Source organism: Mauremys reevesii, linkage group 7, assembly GCF_016161935.1.
Source record: "Mauremys reevesii isolate NIE-2019 linkage group 7, ASM1616193v1, whole genome shotgun sequence".
Classification (NCBI taxonomy): Eukaryota; Metazoa; Chordata; order Testudines; family Geoemydidae; genus Mauremys; species Mauremys reevesii.
In genome coordinates, this window is record NC_052629.1 from 81000227 (window position 1) to 81018006 (window position 17780).

At 47.9% G+C, this 17780-nt stretch overlaps 1 protein-coding gene across 12 annotated transcripts in view; it reads right to left on the reverse strand.

Moving 5' to 3' along the window:
- Positions 1-17743, reverse strand: part of DOCK3 (dedicator of cytokinesis 3) — a 625234-nt gene extending 607491 nt beyond the window's left edge. For all 12 annotated transcript variants that reach the window (XM_039547580.1, XM_039547582.1, XM_039547590.1 and 9 more), the window contains exon 1: positions 17255-17743. In XM_039547580.1, the coding sequence (XP_039403514.1) occupies positions 17255-17291 (37 nt within the window). In that variant the 5' untranslated portion in view covers positions 17292-17743. The remainder of the gene's footprint in view (positions 1-17254) is intronic.
- Positions 17744-17780: the final 37 nt, after the last annotated feature.

The following is a 17780-nucleotide window of genomic DNA, read 5'->3' on the forward strand; positions in this document are numbered from 1 at the left end:
TGAACCTGGAGACCCACAGTCTGCATGGCAAATAACATGTCTTCAGAATTACATTTGGCCTATTTTGTATGTCATTGATGGGTTTGTTCTTGGTGAAAAGACATTCTCTGTCTTCCAGGTTCAGGGATTTCATCGTCAGGAGCAAACTCTTGGCATCTTTCTGTTGTTGCAGGTTACAAATAAGACTACATTGTGGAGAGGCCACTTGGTGGACAGATTATTGCAGATACCTTGGCTCAGTTCCCACTTGCCTGCTGCCAGAGTACAACTGAGCCAATGGCTTTGAAGTTTGTCTTGGAACATGCTCCTCAAATAGACAATCCCTGATTTCCCAATGAGAGGATTTTGAATAATGCTGTTTATTCCACTCTGGCAATTTGTGTATTTAGAATAATGGAAATTATCCTTCTCTCGGAATAGCATTTTATGGCCCGTATTATGCAGGAGATCAGACTAGATTACCTTAGTATCCCCTTCTGGCCTTGAAGTCTAAGAAGCTCCAGTGGGAGCTCCTTTCACCCTTAAGCAACTAGAAAGGGGTTGATCTTCAAATTTATAAGAGATTTCATGGCCAGAGGCAGATTCAGAGCGTTATTGTTTGTATCAAAATCCAAAAGATAGCACTCTATTAAAAATCTCAACACCATACTCATTCCCATCAATTTCCCCATACTCATTCTCATCACCTAGGAGCACTGAAAAAAATCATTAGATTTTAATCAAGTAATACATTTGATGTTTTTTATTTGCCTTCTCCTTTGAGTATTTAGAGTGCATGTGTCACATGTTAAATATTTTTGCAATCATGAGGGCTTAAAAAACACATAGTTTTAAATAAAAGCTGAGATTTCCACCTCATCATATGCTTCCAGGAGCTAAGGCTTTAAAGAAAAGGAGATACAGAATACTGTGAGACTTGAAATACAATCATTAGAGTTCACAACACTGCATGGGTAGCTCCTGAAAATCGCTGTTAGGTCCCCACTAATGTCCTTAATGTATACTAATATGTAATGGATATTTGGTAAGGTTTTTAAATCATCAATATGATTTCTTTATCAGAGGAGAGAAAGAAAATAAGAACAATCTCTTTAAATTATCTAAGGTGCCCTCTTTTATATGACATTTAAAACCCAGCTGCCTGAAGTGAAACCAATCCAGATAGAGAAAAGCAAGTGTTTGATCTATTGTGTACATTTAAGAACTATTGAGCTGATGAAGTTACCTTATCCTTTGGAAGGCTGCTTATCCCCAGTCACTACCTAGCATCACAGAAAGTCAACACACATGCAGAATGTACTGCCATTTCAATGGCAGAACATATCAGTTTGTCAGAAAGGATTGATATTTTCTACTTCTGTAACTAAGTTTTATATATATCAATGGTTATACCTTATTTAGGAAGGATTGAGTGGGCAAAAGGGGAGGGGGGTTGCACTTTATGTGCAAAAATGGCATTACCTGTTTTTGAGTCTCTGATAATTTGGAAAAAAAGTGACACTGAATGCTTATGGATCAATGTCCTAACAGATAAAGCATAAGATCGGGTATTAGTTGGCGTCCAAATTATACTAAGGAACAGGATGACTGGCTCCTTACACACTATCTGTAATATTTAGGTTAAAAAGACACATGAACATGAGGGGCTTCAATTTGAGTGACATGTATTGGAGATCTCATGCTGCCAGTACTAAAACATCCTCAGAATTTCTTAACATTATAGATGACAATTTCCTTACTCAAAAAGTATTCCATCCAACACAGGGGAATTTTATATTAGACCTAGTCTAAAGAGGAACTGATCACAGAAGTAAAAATGAATGGTAGTTTAGGTACAAATGATAGTGACTTGATTGCATTTATAATGTGCCAACAGAATACGGTCCAATCCAGTTATCATAAATATAAAGGGATGGGTAACAACCTTTATGTATGCAGTAACATACAATCCCTCCTGGCCAGAGGTACAGAATCACTTACCTGTAAGGGGTTAATCAGTTCAATTAACCTAGTTGGCACCTGACCAGAAGGACCAATGCGAAAAGAAGATAACTTCAAATCTGCGGGGGGGGGGGGGGAAGGTTTTGTTGGTGCTCTTTTTGTTGGTTCCCTCTCAGGACAAAGAGAGAGACCAAACAGGTAAACCAGCTCCTAACAAGATCCTGAAATGATACATCTAAAATTACAGAAATTGTAAGTAATAGCAAGGAAATGCATTAGATTATCTTTTGTTTTAGCTTGTGAATTTTCTCAATGCTAAGAGGTAATTTTATTCCTGTTTTGTAACTGGGAAGCAGAGTTAGAGGGGAATCCTCTGTGTTTTAAATCTTTTTATTTACCCCGTAAAGTTATCTTCCATCCTGATTTTGTAGGTGTGATTCTTTTACTTTTTTTTTTTTTAAATAAAATTCTTTAAGAACCTGATTGATTTTCAGTGTCCTAAAAACCAGGGATTTGGTCTGTGCTGAGTTTGTTAACCTATTGGTTGGTATATTATTCTCAAGCACCCCCAGGTGAAGGGCTTGGGGGATATTTTGGGGGTGATAGGGCTCTAAGTGGCCTCTCCCTGAATGTTTGTTTAAATCACTTGGTGGTGGCAGCAATACCGTCCAAGGACAAGGAAAGGAATTTGTGCCTTGGGGAAGTTTTTAAACTTAAGTTAGTGAAATATAAGCTTATGGGATCTTTCATACAGGTCCCCACATCTGTACTCCAGAGTGGGGAGGGAACCCTGACACCAGTAATAGATGTACTTGGTGCTTTAAAAGGGCCAGTTTCACAAAGCTGAAAACTATTATGAGCCAAATCATCTGGGTGAAAGAATTTAATCAGAAAAATGTGAGTAACTGGGAATTGCTTAAGAATATTTTACTAGATCCCAAAAAACCCACAATCAAGGAAGAGGGAAGTGAAGACAACTATAAAAATATATATAACAAATGAAAGAAAAATGAAGTTTATAGTAATGAATATAACCATATGATTGTAGAAAAAATATATTTGGGAAGTAAAGGGACACACAGATTTCTCAATGACCTGCAGAATTAAGAGTAAGAAAGGATTCTTTTTGTTCCCAATATACTTTTTAAAAAATTGTATTTGTCCATTACTAGATGGATGTGGTATAATTATCAATAATAATGCAGATAAGGCCAAAGTGTTAAATAAACATTTCAGTTCTATATTTGGGAAAATACATGATATTATTATATCATGATGATAACTCTTTATTTGCCTAGTATCTTGGAAGGATGTTAAATGGCTGCTACAGAAGTTAGATATCTTTAAATCAGCAGGTCCAGATAACTTGCATCCAAGAGTTTTTACATAGCTGGCTGGTGTAGTCTCTGAGCTTTTAATACTGATTTTTCAATAAGTCTCTGAACACTGGGGAAGTTCCAGAAAACTGGAAGAAAGTTAATGTTGTGTCAGTTTTAAAAAGGGTAAAAGGAATGATCCAGGTAATTATAGACTTGTTAGTCTGACACTGATCCTGGACAAGATAATGGAGCAACTGATATTGGACTCCATTAATAGAGAATTAAAGGAGGGTAACATAAATAATGCCAATCAATATGGATTTATGGGAAAAAAATCCTGTCAATTAACTTTTGTTTTAAATGAGATTAAATCTTTGGTTAATAAAGCTAATAATGTTGATGTAATATACTTAGACTTCTGTGGGGCATTTGGCTTGGTACTGCACAATATTTTGACCAAAAAAACCAGCATGATATAAAATTAAAATGGCATTAAATGGATTAAAAACTAGCTGACTGATAGGTCTCAAAATGCACCTATAAATGGGGAAATCATCGTTTGGGGGCGGGGGCATTTCTAGCGGGATCCCCAGGGACTGGTTCTTGGCCCTATGCTAGTTAACATTTTTATCAATGACCTGGAAGAAAACATAAAATCGCTGATAAAGTTTGCAGGTGACAGAAAAATTGGGAGAGTGGTAAATAATGAAGAGGACAGATCACAGATATAGAGCAATCTGAATCACTTGGTAAACTGAGTGCAAGTAAACAATATGCCTTTTAATATGGCTAGATGTAAATGTACCTATTAAGGATCAAAAAACGCAGGCCATACTTACATGAAGGGGGGCTCTCTCCTTGGAAGCAGTGACTCTGAAAAAGGCCTGGAGAGTCATGGTGGATAATCAGACGAACATGAATCCTGTGTTATGCTGTGGCTATAAAAGCTGATGCAATATTTTGATGCATAAACAGGGGTATCTTGAGCAGGAGTAGAGAGGTTATTTTACCTCTGTATTTGACACTGGTGCAACTTGTGCTGGAATTCTGTGCCCAGGTCCTGTGCCCACAATTCAAAAAGGATGTTGCTAAATTGGAAAGCAGCTCAATTTATCATTTTAGCAAAGAGAAAATTAAGAGGTGACTTGACTCACCTCAGTCCCTGGAAAAATCATGGAACAGGTCCTCAAGGAATCAATCCTGAACCACTTAAAGGAGGGGAAAGTGATCAGGAACAGTCAGCATGGATTCACCAAGGGCAAGTCATGCCTGACTAACCTAATTGCCTTCTATGATGAGATAACCGGCTCTGTGGATGAGGGGAAAGCAGTGGATGTGCTATTTCTGGACTTTAGCAAAGCTTTTGATACAATCTCCCACAGTATTCTTGCCAGCAAGTTAAAGAAGTATGGGCTGGATGAATGGACGGTAAGATGGATAGAAAACTGGCCAGATGGTCGGGCTGAACGGGTAGTGATCAATGGTTCCATGTCTAGTTGGCAGCCGGTATCAAGTGGAGTGCCCCAAGGGTCGGTGCTGGGGCCGGTTTTATTCAATATCTTCATTAACGATCTGGAGGATGGTGTGGACTGCACCCTTAGCAAGTTTGCAGATGACACTAAACTGGGAGGAGTGGTTGATACGCTGGAGGGTAGGGATAGGATACAGAGGGACCTAGACAAATTAGAGGATTGGGCCAAAAGAAATATGATGAGGTTCAACAAGGACAAGTGCAGAGTCCTGCACTTAGGACGGAAGAATCCCATGCACTGTTACAGACTAAGGACCGAATGGCTGGGCAGCAGTTCTGCAGAAAAGGACCTAGGGGTTACAGTGGACGAAAAGCTGAATATGAGCCAACAGTGTGCCCTTGTTGCCAAGAAGGCTAATGGCATTTTGGGTTGTATAAGTAGGGGCATTTCCAGCAGATCGAGGGATGTGATCATTCCCCTCTACTCAGCACTGGTGAGGCCTCATTTGGAGTACTGTGTCCAGTTTTGGGCCCCACACTACAAGAAGGATGTGGATAAATTGGAGAGAGTCCAGTGGAGGGCAACAAAAATTATTAGGGGGCTGGAGCACATGACTTATGAGGAGAGGCTGAGGGAACTGGGATTGTTTAGTCTGCAGAAGAGAAGAATGAGGGGGGATTTGATAGCTGCTTTCAACTACCTGAAAGGGGGTTCCAAAGAGGATGGATCTAGACTGTTCTCAGTGGTACCTGATGACAGAACAAGGAGTAATGGTCTCAAGTTGCAGAGGGGGAGGTTTAGGTTGGACATTAGGAAAAACTTTTTCACTAGTAGGGTGGTGAAGAACTGGAATGGGTTACCTAGGGAGGTAGTGGAATCTCCTTCCTTAGAGGTTTTTAAGGTCAGGCTTGACAAAGCCCTGGCTGGGATGATTTAGTTGGGTTTGGTCCTGCTTTGAGCAGGGGGTTGGACTAGATGACCTCCTGAGGTCCCTTCCAACCCTGAGATTCTATGATTCTATGATTGTTGTCTTTAAGTACCTACATAGGGAACAAATATTTAATAATGGGCTCTTCCACCTAGCAGAGAGAGGCATAACATGACCCAATGGCTGGAAATTGAAGCTAGACAAATTTTGACTGGAAATAAGGTGTACATTTTTAACAGAGAGGGTAATTAACTACCGGCCCCATTTACCAATGGTTGTGGTGAATTCTACATCAGTGGCAATTTTAAAATCAAGATTGGATGTTTTTGTAAGAGACATGCTCTATGAATTATTTTGGGGGAAGTACTATGGCCTGTGTTATACAGGAGGTCAGACCAGATTATCACAATGGTTCCTTCCGGTCTTGAAACCTACAAATCTATGGGTTTTTATTTTGCTCTGAAATCCCTCCACTGTGAGACAGTTAGTTGAAAACACCAGTTTTATTTATAAAATTTCTACTTGATTTGATTATCCAGTCCCTTTTAAACATTATCCACTTTCTCAACATCACTCATGATTTTATATACCTCTATCATGTCCCCCTTAGTCTTCTCTTTTCCAAACAAGAGTTTATGTTTTTCTATGTGTCTGACAATTTTATTCTTTACTATTGTTTCAACTAATTTATCATCTTTAATAAGGACTTTATCATCTTTAATAAGGATTTAAGGAGAAAAGCCTCTGATTCTTAAAAGAAATGTAATGCAATCAGATTGGATAACTGACCTGGACCCTCATTTTTTCAAGGTGAAGGGCTGGTAAAAAGAAGAAAGCCTCACTGCGTAGAAGTTGTTGTAAGCATTTGACAGAGTTATGTCAAATTCTGACTAAAACGTCACATCCAAAGGATCTGAACATTATTCCTTTGACATGTAAGACAAATACACTAGATTTTAAGTACACAATCCTGATTAATATTAATGGGAATTCACAGGTGCCACTGGCAGCAATGATTTACATATGTAGTAGAAATATCACAGGAAAAGATTAAATAGAATATAAAAGATAGAGTTCAAAACAATATAGATTCTCTAGTTCACACCAGAAGCTACATGCAGAGTTTCACAACTTTACAGTCACTAGCCAGATGGCTAATTCAATAGCTAGGACATACTGCCATTATTTCTACTTCCCCCTAATCCATGCTGCAAAACTTGACTTTTCTCTTGTTGTTAGCTCTTTTCTTTAATTTCCCCCATAACACCACCTCCCTCATCAGCCTCGGTTACGAAACTCCTGTCCCAACAGGGCCAGGAGCTGCTGCTAAAACAGAGTCTCGGACTTCTCTCTCCTTTCACCTCTATGCTGTGCAGCCAGGGTGCATATTACTTTTGCTCCTGCTATCAACGGATAGACTAAAGGCCAGGGAGTTGGTGAAAGGAGAAACAGTGTTGTGAGGCAGCCACATAAGACACTGATTTATTCTTTGAGCAAAATAGGAGTTTTCATGTATTTAACCTATAAAGCAGGGTCCCTTAAGAAGACAGAGTGTTCATCCACATCAAGGTATACAATATTCTATTCCTGGTTCCAGCCCAGGGCCCTGTGGATTGCAGCTGTATTTAGTGTCTCCTGTAACAGCTGTGTGATAGCTACAACTTCCTAGGCTACTTCCCCATGGCCTCATTCCAACACCTTCTTTGTCCTCCCCACCTGACCTTCCTCCTGATGTCTGAAAGCACTTGTACTTCTCAGTCCTCCAGTAGTACGCCTACTCACTCTCAGCTTCTTACGCACCTCTTGCTCCCAGCTCCTCACATGCCCCTCACTGACTGCAGTGAGGTCCTTTTTAAACCAGGTGTCCTGATTAGCCTGCCTGCCTTAATTGGTTCCAGCAAGTTCCTGATGGTTCTGGAACTGCCCGTTACTTTACCCAGGGAAAAGGGACCTGCTCGTTCTGAAGGCTGAGATACCTGCCTTCCACTCTTTTGAGTCTGTCTTGCTGGCCGGTTGCCCCCTTGGCTGTCGCTCTTGTGGGGAGGACCCTGCTGGTGTGACCGTCAGAGGGGAGTGTGAGGTTCCACTTTTTCCATCATCTTTGGGACCTCCCCTGGCTGGGTTGCTACTGCCCTTGCTGCTGCTGGAGAGCCTGTTACTGCTGCTGGAGCTGAGGAAATACTGCTTTGTGGAGGGGGTTTGTAACATCTTTGCTTCTGTGGTGTTGTAGTGGGGAGCTGGGGAGTGGTGTGAAGCCCTCCCCCTGGTCAGTCCACTCCCCTACTGCCACCACCACCCCCTCCACCTTTCCAATTACCATCTAGTTCTGTTCTTCACTCCCCAGCCCAGCAGTTTACTCTGTCCTTTTTCCCATCTTGGGACATTAGCAGCAGCGAGCGGGCACTAGTTTTCTGGGCACTCGTGGGTGCACATTTCCTTTCCCCTCCCTTGGCTTTGCCCTCCCCGCCCCTTGCTGCATTTGGCCGGTGGGCTCCCTTCCCCTCCTCTTCGCCCACTGCCCTGTTCTTGCAGCTGTTTGCCCCCTTTCCCTTTGCTGCCTGTCCCGCCCATCCCCTTTCTAGCCACCCTGTTTGCTCTGTTCTGTTTTTTGGTCCTGGGTTAGTTTGTTTGCCCTGCCCTCATCCCGCGGTACGGGCGTGGTTGCCAGCCCCATTTCCCCCTTTTCGGTTTGGTTGTTTTTGAATCCACCCTGTTTTTTGCTCCACACCTGAGGCATACCTGATCTGACCCTCCCCTTCATTCCGTCTCCTTGCTTCTTGCTCCCCCTTCCCAGTCTGCCCTCACTGCCTGCATGCCCACATTCTGCTGTCTGCACTTGAGATCCCGCACCCTTTTTTTCCCCATTAATCCCTTCGCTGATGCACACTTCCCTATGATATCTTAGTTTTCCCTTCTTTTCCTTAGTGCAGCCGGGGGAGCCGATTTCTTTCATCTTGTGCTGGGAGTTGTGTTCCTTGTTTTTCTTCTGCCCCTTTCTGCTGGTGCCCTCCTGCCTTGCTTTCAGCCTAGCAGGAGGGTGTGGTAGCCGTTCCCCCATCCCCATCCCACCCCTCCCTTCTGTTGTTGCTGCCACGACCTCTGAGACCGCTCCCTCGGCTGGTGGATGAAGAAGGACAAGGGCCCTGCCCGGAAAGCGAAACCCCCCGTGGCAGTGGTTCCTTCTCCTGCTGCGGCCCCATTAACAGCCACAGTCCCCTATTTCCCCCAACCCATTGTTCCCTCTGCCAGCCCTGGAGGTGCCGCTCCCTCAACCCCTTGCATATGCCCAGGTAGCCGCAACCCCTCTGCTCGCCACCTCGCCGTCTGCCCCAGCCACCTCCTATTCCCGGCAGCCGCCTTTCCCACCCTCACCAGGGAGACAGGGTGCGTTGCCTCCAGCTGTTGGCCTCGCCCCATGTAGAAACCTACATGCGGCCATTGGCACGGGTAGTGGGGTCCACGGGGCTGTGGTGGCGGCCTCTAAGATGTTTGGGAAGGTGGTGTTCTTCCTGGCATCGGAGGCCGCTGCCCAGGAGGTGGTGGAGAGGGGATTGGCGGCGGGTGGTATTCTCCTCTGTTCCTCCCTTCCTCCCCAATGCCACCCTTTGGCCATTCCTCTCCACCCTGGGGAAGCCCCTGTCCGTCCTCAGCCCTCTTCCGTTGGGCTGTAAGGACCCCGCCCTCCACCACGTTTTGTTGTTCCGCCGGTAGGTGCAGGTTCAAGTGCCACCAGCGACACATGACAGGGAGGCTTTGGAGGGGTCCTTTCTGGTGCCCCATCAAGGGGCCCAGTACCAGGTTTACTATTCTTCAGGGGAGGCCTGGTGCTTTCTCTGCCGGGCAGCGGGGCACATCTGGAGGGACTGCCCCCTGGCCCAGCTCAGAGGGGCATTTCCTTGCTATTACTTATATCAAAATTGTATCATTTCAGGATCTTGTTAGGAGCTGGTTTACCTGCTTGGTCTCTGTCTTTGTCCCAAGAGGGAACCAACAAAAAGAGCACCAACACAACCTCCCCCTGCCCCCCGATTTGAAAGTATCTTTTCGCATTGGCCCTCGTCACCCCCCAGTGCTGTAATCATGGGTGCCGTGGTTGGTGAGGCGCCTGAGCCTAGCACTGTGGAAATGCCCCAATCCCTTGCTGCCCCTTTGACCATCGTGCCAGGTCAAGAGGCACTGTGTCTCCGTGGCTCTGCCACTCAGGCCCCTGATTTTTGTCCGTTTCCTGCCCTGACCATGTTCCCGTCCTAGATTTGTGTCCTGTCCCTATCCCTGACCCCCTTCCAGCCCCTGTTCCTGTCCTTAACTTTTATTCCTTCCCTCCTCCTGTTGCTGCTGCCCCCGAGGTTGCCCCATTTTTATTTTTATTTTTAAACGAAGGCCCCCAGGAGGTGGATTTTCTTTTTCCCTCTCCTGGCCCATCTGGGGCTGCAGTTCTCCCTCTGCCAACGTCCCTAGGGCCGAGTGCTGAGTCGGGTGGCGCAGCACTGGAGGGATCTGATCCCTGCTTGCCCATCTCAATAGGCCACGGGACTGGTAGGGGGGTTCAAATCGGGGGATGCCCCAGGGTCCATGACCCTGGTCCCTTCTGCACAGAGAAATGAAATGCGCTGTTTCTTGGAGGACATTCGTGGCTCCACGAACAGAGTGCATCTCGCTCTTCAGCGCTGGGGCGATTTCCATCTTGTTCTCCATTTTGGGGGAAGGCAAAGAGACTGGGAAGAGGGACGCTGCAGCCTACCAGCAGACCCGCAGCTTCTGTGATGCCCTGATGGCTTTTGGGGTCGGTCACGATTTGCTGCGGGGCCCAATGGGAAGCGCTAGCGCCCCTGTCCACGAGGATCATCCCCAGCCCTCCTTACATCGCCATCCATCTTTGCCACTTTAAACACCCAGGGCTGTAGGCTGGGTCTCCGCAGGTGCCAGGTGCTCTCCTTCCTTCAAGATGGGGGGTACTCAGTTATCCAGGGGGAGGGATAGCTCAGTGGTTTGAGCATTGGCCTGCTAAACCCAGGGTTGAGAGTTCATCCTTGAGGGGGCCATTTAGGGATCTGGGGATTGGTCCTGCTTTGAGCCGGGGGTTGGACTAGATGTCCTCCTGAGGTCCCTTCCAACCCTGATATTCTATGATGATTCTATTTTCCTGCAGGAGACCCACATGGACCCAGCCGCTGAAGCAAGCTGGCGGCTGGAGTGGGGGGACAGGTTCTACTTTAGCCACCTTTCAGCCCGTCAGGCTGGGGTGGCGACCCTGTTCTCCCCGCACCTACAGCCCGAGGTGCTGGGGATTACCGAGGTCGTGCCGGGTTGCCTGCTGCACCTCTGGGCTCAGGCGGAAGGGCTGCATCTTGTCAATGTCTATGCCCCGACATCCGGCCCAGAGCACATGCGTTTCTTCCAGCAGGCGTCCGCCTTCCTCGGTTCTTTAGATCCTCGCGAGTGTCTGGTCCTGGGCGGAGATTTCAACTGCACCCTCGAGGAGCGGTACCGCATGGTGACTGAGCCGAGCCCGGCCACCAGAAACGTCCTCAGGGAGATCGTAGCTCATTACTCCTTGGTGGACATCTGGTGCGACCACCACCTGGATGACAACTCTACGTTCACTTATGTCCGGGTGGAGGAACAACGAGCCACTGCCGGTTGGATCGCATTTATTTTTCTCGCTGTCATCTTTCACAGGCCCATTCCTCCAGCGTTCGGCCGGCCCCATTCTCGGACTACCATTTGGTGGCCGTGACGGCCTCTCACTCTTCGGAGGGGCTGTGGCCAGCCTATTGGCATTTCAATAACAGCCTGCTAAAGGATGTGGGATTTGTGGCATCCTTCTGGGAGTTCTGGCTGGCCTGGCGGGAACAAAGGCATGCCTTTCCCTCTGCGCAGCGGTGGTGGGATGTGGGGAAGGTGCGTGCCTGGCTCTTCTGCCATAGACACATCCGGGGCACCAGACGGCAGAGGGATGTGGTGATAGAGCAGTTGGAGTCGGAGATTTTAGAGCTGGAGAGGCATCTGGCTGCCAGCCCCAATGATCCACCCCTCTGTGGAGCGTACGGAGAGAAGCGAGAGGAGCTCTGGGCCCTTGACGATCTTCGGGCCTGGGGCACCTTTGTTAGATCCCGCATCCATCTCCTGCAGGAGATGGATCGCGGCTCCCGCTTCTTCTATGCCCTGGGGAAGAAGAGGGGGGCGAAAAAGCACATCCTCTGCCTTTTGGCAGAGGACGGCGCCCCCTCATGCATCCAGTGGAGATGCGTGAGAGGGCCAGGGCCTTCTATGCTGGCCTTTTCTCCCTGGATCCAACCGATGCCAATGCTTGCGGAGTGCTTTGGGATAGACTCCCGACGCTCAGCACGGGCGACCGGGACCGGCTGGAGCTGCCTCTCACTCTGGCCAAGTTCTCGGAAGCCCTTTGTCTCATGCCCACCAACAAATCTCCGGGCATGGACGGGCTGACCATGGAGTTCTACCACATGTTCTGGGACGTCCTCGGCCCAGACCTTGCCACCGTCTGGGCTGAGTCTTTGGAAAGTAGGGTCCTCTCTCTGTCGTGAAGACAAGCAGTGCTCGCCTTGCTGCCAAAGAAGGGGGACCTCCATGATCTCTGGAATTGGCATCCCATCTCGCTCCTCAGCACAGACTATAAGGTTGTGGCGAAGGCCACCTTGCTGCAGTCCGTGCTGGCGGACATGGTCCATCCAGATCGGACGTACATTGTCCCGCGCCATACCATCTTTAATAATCTCTCTCTGTTCTGGGATCTCTTGGAGGTTGGGTGTAGGGATGATGTATCGTTTGCCCTTCTGTCCTTGGATCAGGAGAAGGCCTTTTGACTGGATGGACCACTGGTATCTCCTGGGCACTCTGCGGGCATTCGGCTTTGGGCCCCGGTTTGTGAGGTTTCTCCAGGTGCTGTATGCCTCCGCAGAGTGTTTGGTCAGGCTCAACTGGACCTTGACCGCACCTGTCAGCTTCAGGCGAGGGGTGCGTCAAGGCTGCCCGCTGTCGGGTCAGCTGTAAACTCTGGCAATTGAGCCCTTCCTTTGTCTCCTTTGCAAGAGGTTGACAGCGTTAGTGCTGTGCGAGCCGGAGGTGCGGCTGGTCCTGGAAGCGTACGCCAATAACGTGCTCCTCATGATCCAGGACCCGGATGACCTGGAGCAGGTCGATGCTCGTCAAGCTGTTTATTCAGCAGCTTCCTCTGCCCAGGTCAACTGGGTCAAGAGTTCTGGTCTGGTGGTTGGGGCCGGGTGCCAGGCAAGCTCCCTCCCACCCGCGCTTCAGGCCATCCGGTGAGGCGTGCATCTGCTGTTCTATCTTGGTGTTTACATTTCTGCCACATATCTGTCTCCGCCGGAGAACTGGCACGGTTTAGAGGGCAGGGTGACTGGGCGGTTGCGGGGCTGGACAGGATTGCTCGAGTGCCTCTCCCTCTAGGGGAGAGGCACTGGTGCTTAACCAACTGGTCCTGGCCATGTTCTGGCATGGACTCAACACCCTGTGCCTGCCCCCAGTGTTCCTGGCCAATCTCCAGAGGTTGGTTCTGGAGTTTTTTTGGCTGGGACTGCACTGGGTCTCTGCAGGGGTTCTCCATCTCCCCCGGGAGAAGGGAGGACAGGGCCTGACCTGTATGTGCACACAGGTCCATGTCTTCCGCCTCCTGGCCCTGCAGAGACTCTTTTATATTGCAGGTGGCTCGGCATGGAGCATATTGGCACACGCCTTCCTCCGCCACCTGCATGGGCTCCGATATGACCAGCAGCTCCTTTTTCTCCATCCGAGAGATCTTCCACGAGACCTCTCTGAGCTGCTGGTCTTCTACCAGGACCTCCTCCAGGTCTGGAGGCTGGTTTCAGCAACCAGGTCCTTTGTGGCCACCAGGTCCTTTTGTAGCCCCTGCTACACAATCCCTATCTTCGTGTGCAGGTAGCAGAGTCCCCCTTGGTGTCTCGGAGGTTGGTCCTGGCAGGAGTCATCAAGATTGGAGACCTCCTGGACTACGACCTGGAGAGTTGGGTGGATCCCTGGGCGCTCGGTCGGCACATGGGGCTCTCCACCCTTACGACCCCCCGGCATGTACTCTAGGAGGTGGAGGCAGCCATGCCTCTTGTGGCTTGGTTTTTCCTCGAGCAGGTCCTGAGAGAAGGTGCGCCTCGCCTGCCCCTCACTCCAGGCCCTCCGGATCTTTCCATCGCCTCCTGCCCCATGAGCCTTCCCAGCCTCCCCCTCCTCATACCTCGAGCCGGCTGCGTGCATTGCAGCCGGTTCGTTTCCAAACCATGGTAAGGGACCATCTATATGCGCTTGTGCTGCACACACTTCATTACCCCACCCTCATGTCCCTCCCTGATACCAAGGGGCGTGACCTTTCACCAGCAGTGGAGGGTGGGGAACTCCGGTGGGCCAGTTTATATTCCATCTTGGTCCTGTGGCCTGCCGAGGATATCAGCTGGTGGCTCCTCCATGGAGCTGTGAGCATGGGCACGTACTTGGCGCGGTTCACCTCTATCCCTGAAACCTGTCCCTTTATGGCGTGAGGGAGACCTTGGCGCATGCGTATCTTCAGTGTGCCAGGCTGCAGCCCCTCTTCCAGCTCCTCCAGAACCTCTTATTGAGGTTCTGGCTGCACTTTTCCCCAAACTTGTTTATTTATGCACACCCGATTCGAGGCTCCACAAAGTTGCAGGACCACCTCATCAACCTCCTCCTGGCCAGGGCGGTCAGGAGTAACACCAGGGAGAGGAGGTTGGCAGAGGGGGAGCCCTGCGACTGTCGGGCTGTTTTTTGTTCATTTATCCGTTCACGTATCCAGGCAGAGTTCATCTGGGTAGCATCCGCCAGCACTCTCAATGCTTTCGAGGAGCAGTGGGTGCTGTCCGGGGCGCTCTGCTCGGTGTGCCCTTCTGGTTCCCTAGTTTTGGCCCTTGGACTCCCACACCTGTTCCTGTTATTGCATTTGTTGTCCCCCGAATTCAGTTGGGTTCTGGGTTTAGTAGCCCCTCCCTAGGCGGGGGGGGGAGGCTTTTAGCAGTGGTACTCAAAAGGATCTCTCTCCTGTAGCCATCTGGTCCAACCCTGTCACAAGGTGTTACAGGAAGATGTCCAAGACTCCAGAAACTTTAATTATATCCCCCTTGTTGTCACTTACTCATTTCTCACTTTAGGTGAACTTTTCCAGGCTTGTTTAGAGTCCAAGAGTGATCCCTCTCTGCCTCAGATTAAGCAAAATCAATACAGTTGCTTTTGAGTTAAGAAGGCAGAATGCTCTTTTTTTCCCCCCAAAGATCACCATGACTACGTACAACACTCAAAAGAGACAATATTAAAACCATCAAACTTCATGTGCTGTTAGTCCACAGTGAGGAAGAATCAGTTTATAAATGGGATAGAATGAGAATTCAAGAAAATGATTAAAAATTCACTTTCACATGAGAGTAAAAAAAGGTTTTAGTTACATTATTGCCACATTGTCAAACTTCAGAGTTCTGCAGCTGGGATTTTCCTGCATCTACAGTCAATTTAAATCAAAGTTAAACAGTTACCCGAAAAACACCAACAAACAAACAAACAAACATGGTACCCAGGTATACAATTTTTTATATATAAACTTCAAATACATAAAGCTTGCTTTAATACAACATTACAGTTGCTAATATGAAGTTAAACATATCAGAAGATTTACTTGAGATTCTTAACACAAAAACCATATATAATATTACTGATTACAATATAGGCTCTTTTGAGAGGTTAAAATTTGTATTTTACACAGTATACACACTGTGGTAACAATACTGCTGCAGGTATGTAAACTGAACTTTCCCCTGGGTTTTTTAATTAAATTAGTAGTAGTAGTAGTAAATTTACAGCCTTATTACATGTATTATCATAGGTTTTTACATTTAATACATGTATCTCTGGTAGTAACATACACCACATTTAATTGCATTTCTGATAAAACTACATTCCTTATGTATCTATACATTAATAAGTGCTAAGCAAATAAAATTTGTTTTTACCACATGTATAAATCTAGCTGTAATAAAACTACTACACAGCTGCATCACACGACAAATTAATTGAGAATACTTTGTCATGTTACTGGTCCTCTACACCCCTCAAAAAATGCTCTAAATCATTAACATTTTAATTTTATAATTGAGCAGAAGTGAACTGTCACTTCAGAAGGTGAGGTTTTCCCAGATCCTAGAGATACCAATTTTCACCATAAAATATCAAGTGTTGATAAAAAGTATTTAAAATATACCAAGTTTACAAGAAACAAGACATGTCTGTAAAAATATAATGAATGTTGACTATTACAAGTATTTGTTACTACATGTGCATTATGGCATCTGATCAAAACCACATCTACTATTAACACCCAGGAAAAATAATCAATGTTAGCAGAAAGTATAATGTATTTTTACAAACATTTTCTGGGATATTACACAAGATGTGAATTTTTTTACAAATTTTGAAATGGAACAAATGGTCACCTAAGTATATATACACCCCCTTCATATTATACATAACACCATACTACTTAGTTTCACCATTAAAAGGGGGGGGGTCGTTTTGGTTTTTCCAGTAACTCTGGGTTACTAGTGTAAAGTGCTGCCAGAATCCAAAAATGCTCATCAGTTTTCAATAGCATAGCCAGAGCTTAGTACAGTACCAGGTTTTAACATTTATCTATATGTTACATCTTGTGTCTCTTTTCCTGGAAGGATATCAGCACTCAGAGCAGGTGCATCGCTGGCGCCCCCTAATGACATGCCATCATGATCATTCCCTTTCTCTAAACTCAACCATATAAACAAGACCACAGATTAAAATAGAGAGAAAAAGGAATAGCAGTTAAGTAGATTAAGGTTGAGACAATCGTTTACTGATTATTTCCGCAAAGAGAACCTATAAGTGGACCCTGGAAGCCTACTCCTCTCCTTCCACTCCCTTACCATCTCAAAAAGAAACACACACACAACAAGCATGCACAGTTCAATTGGATTTCCAATTAATATAAACACTGGACTCCAGGCTCGAAAATCCGAAAGGACTAAAGTCCCAAGCAGATGTTTCACCCCCCACACAGACCTCATGATGTTCATCTTATTTTTATCGGGCAGCCCTTCAACGTACATGGGAGATGGGGCCAGCCCCATAACATGGCCCTCCTTCGTTTCCTACTGTACCTGCAAGGCGATGGGGGTTGGGGGATGCTCAGGCCTGTGGTGCAGTTGGGAACAGTGGGATGCGAACATTGCTGCACACGTTACTGTTTTCAAAAGGCGGAGAGACGACCGCTGCCATCCAGCAGCAACAGCCCCACCCCCGCATTCCTCCACCCCCGGCCCACCACGACCCTTCCCGCTACAGCAAGTTTGGGTTCGTTGTACAACGCCCGCCCGCGACACAAGAGCTAGGGCTGCTCAGAGGAGGGGCAGCCCCACCACCACCACCACCACCCCCGGACCGCGAGAGGTCAGCTCGGGATACAGACCCACACCCAGTGCGGAGGAGGCAGCTCCCCAGCCCGCTGAGGCAGTAAAAGGGGGTCGCCGTGCTACCAGTGGGAAGGGAAGAGGGGGTTGGGCACCTACCTACGCCGTATTTCTCCTCCTCGGTCGGGGTCCACATGCTGGTGCCGGCGGCGGCCGCGGTTCCCCCCTCACGGAGCGCAGCAGCCGAGCCCTGCTCATGGAGCGGAGGCGGTTTCCCCAGCTGACAGCGGGGCCGCTGCTCCGCACAGCCCCTGAGCACGGCAACGTTTCCTCCTCGCTCTCACTTGGACCAGGCGCAGGTGCGGGGGGGCACTCTCCGGGGAGCCGCCGCGGCAGGTGCCGAATCCCTCAGCGCTCGGCAGCACCCAGCGCGGAACTGCCAATGGCCCCGGGTGACGGGGATGGTACCGGCGGCTCTCGGCCTCTCACAGTCCAACCCCTCGGCTGCAGGGGTCCCCACTTCCCTCCCTTAGATCACTCTGGGATGAGCTCCAGCCTCCTCACTGTCGTCGTCGTCGCCGAAGGACTGGCGCTACTGCCGCCGCCCGCCCACCTTCCACATCGCGCGCATGCGCAGACACCTCCCTTGCCTTCCTGCGCTCCCTGGTCCCGGGGCCGCACGGTA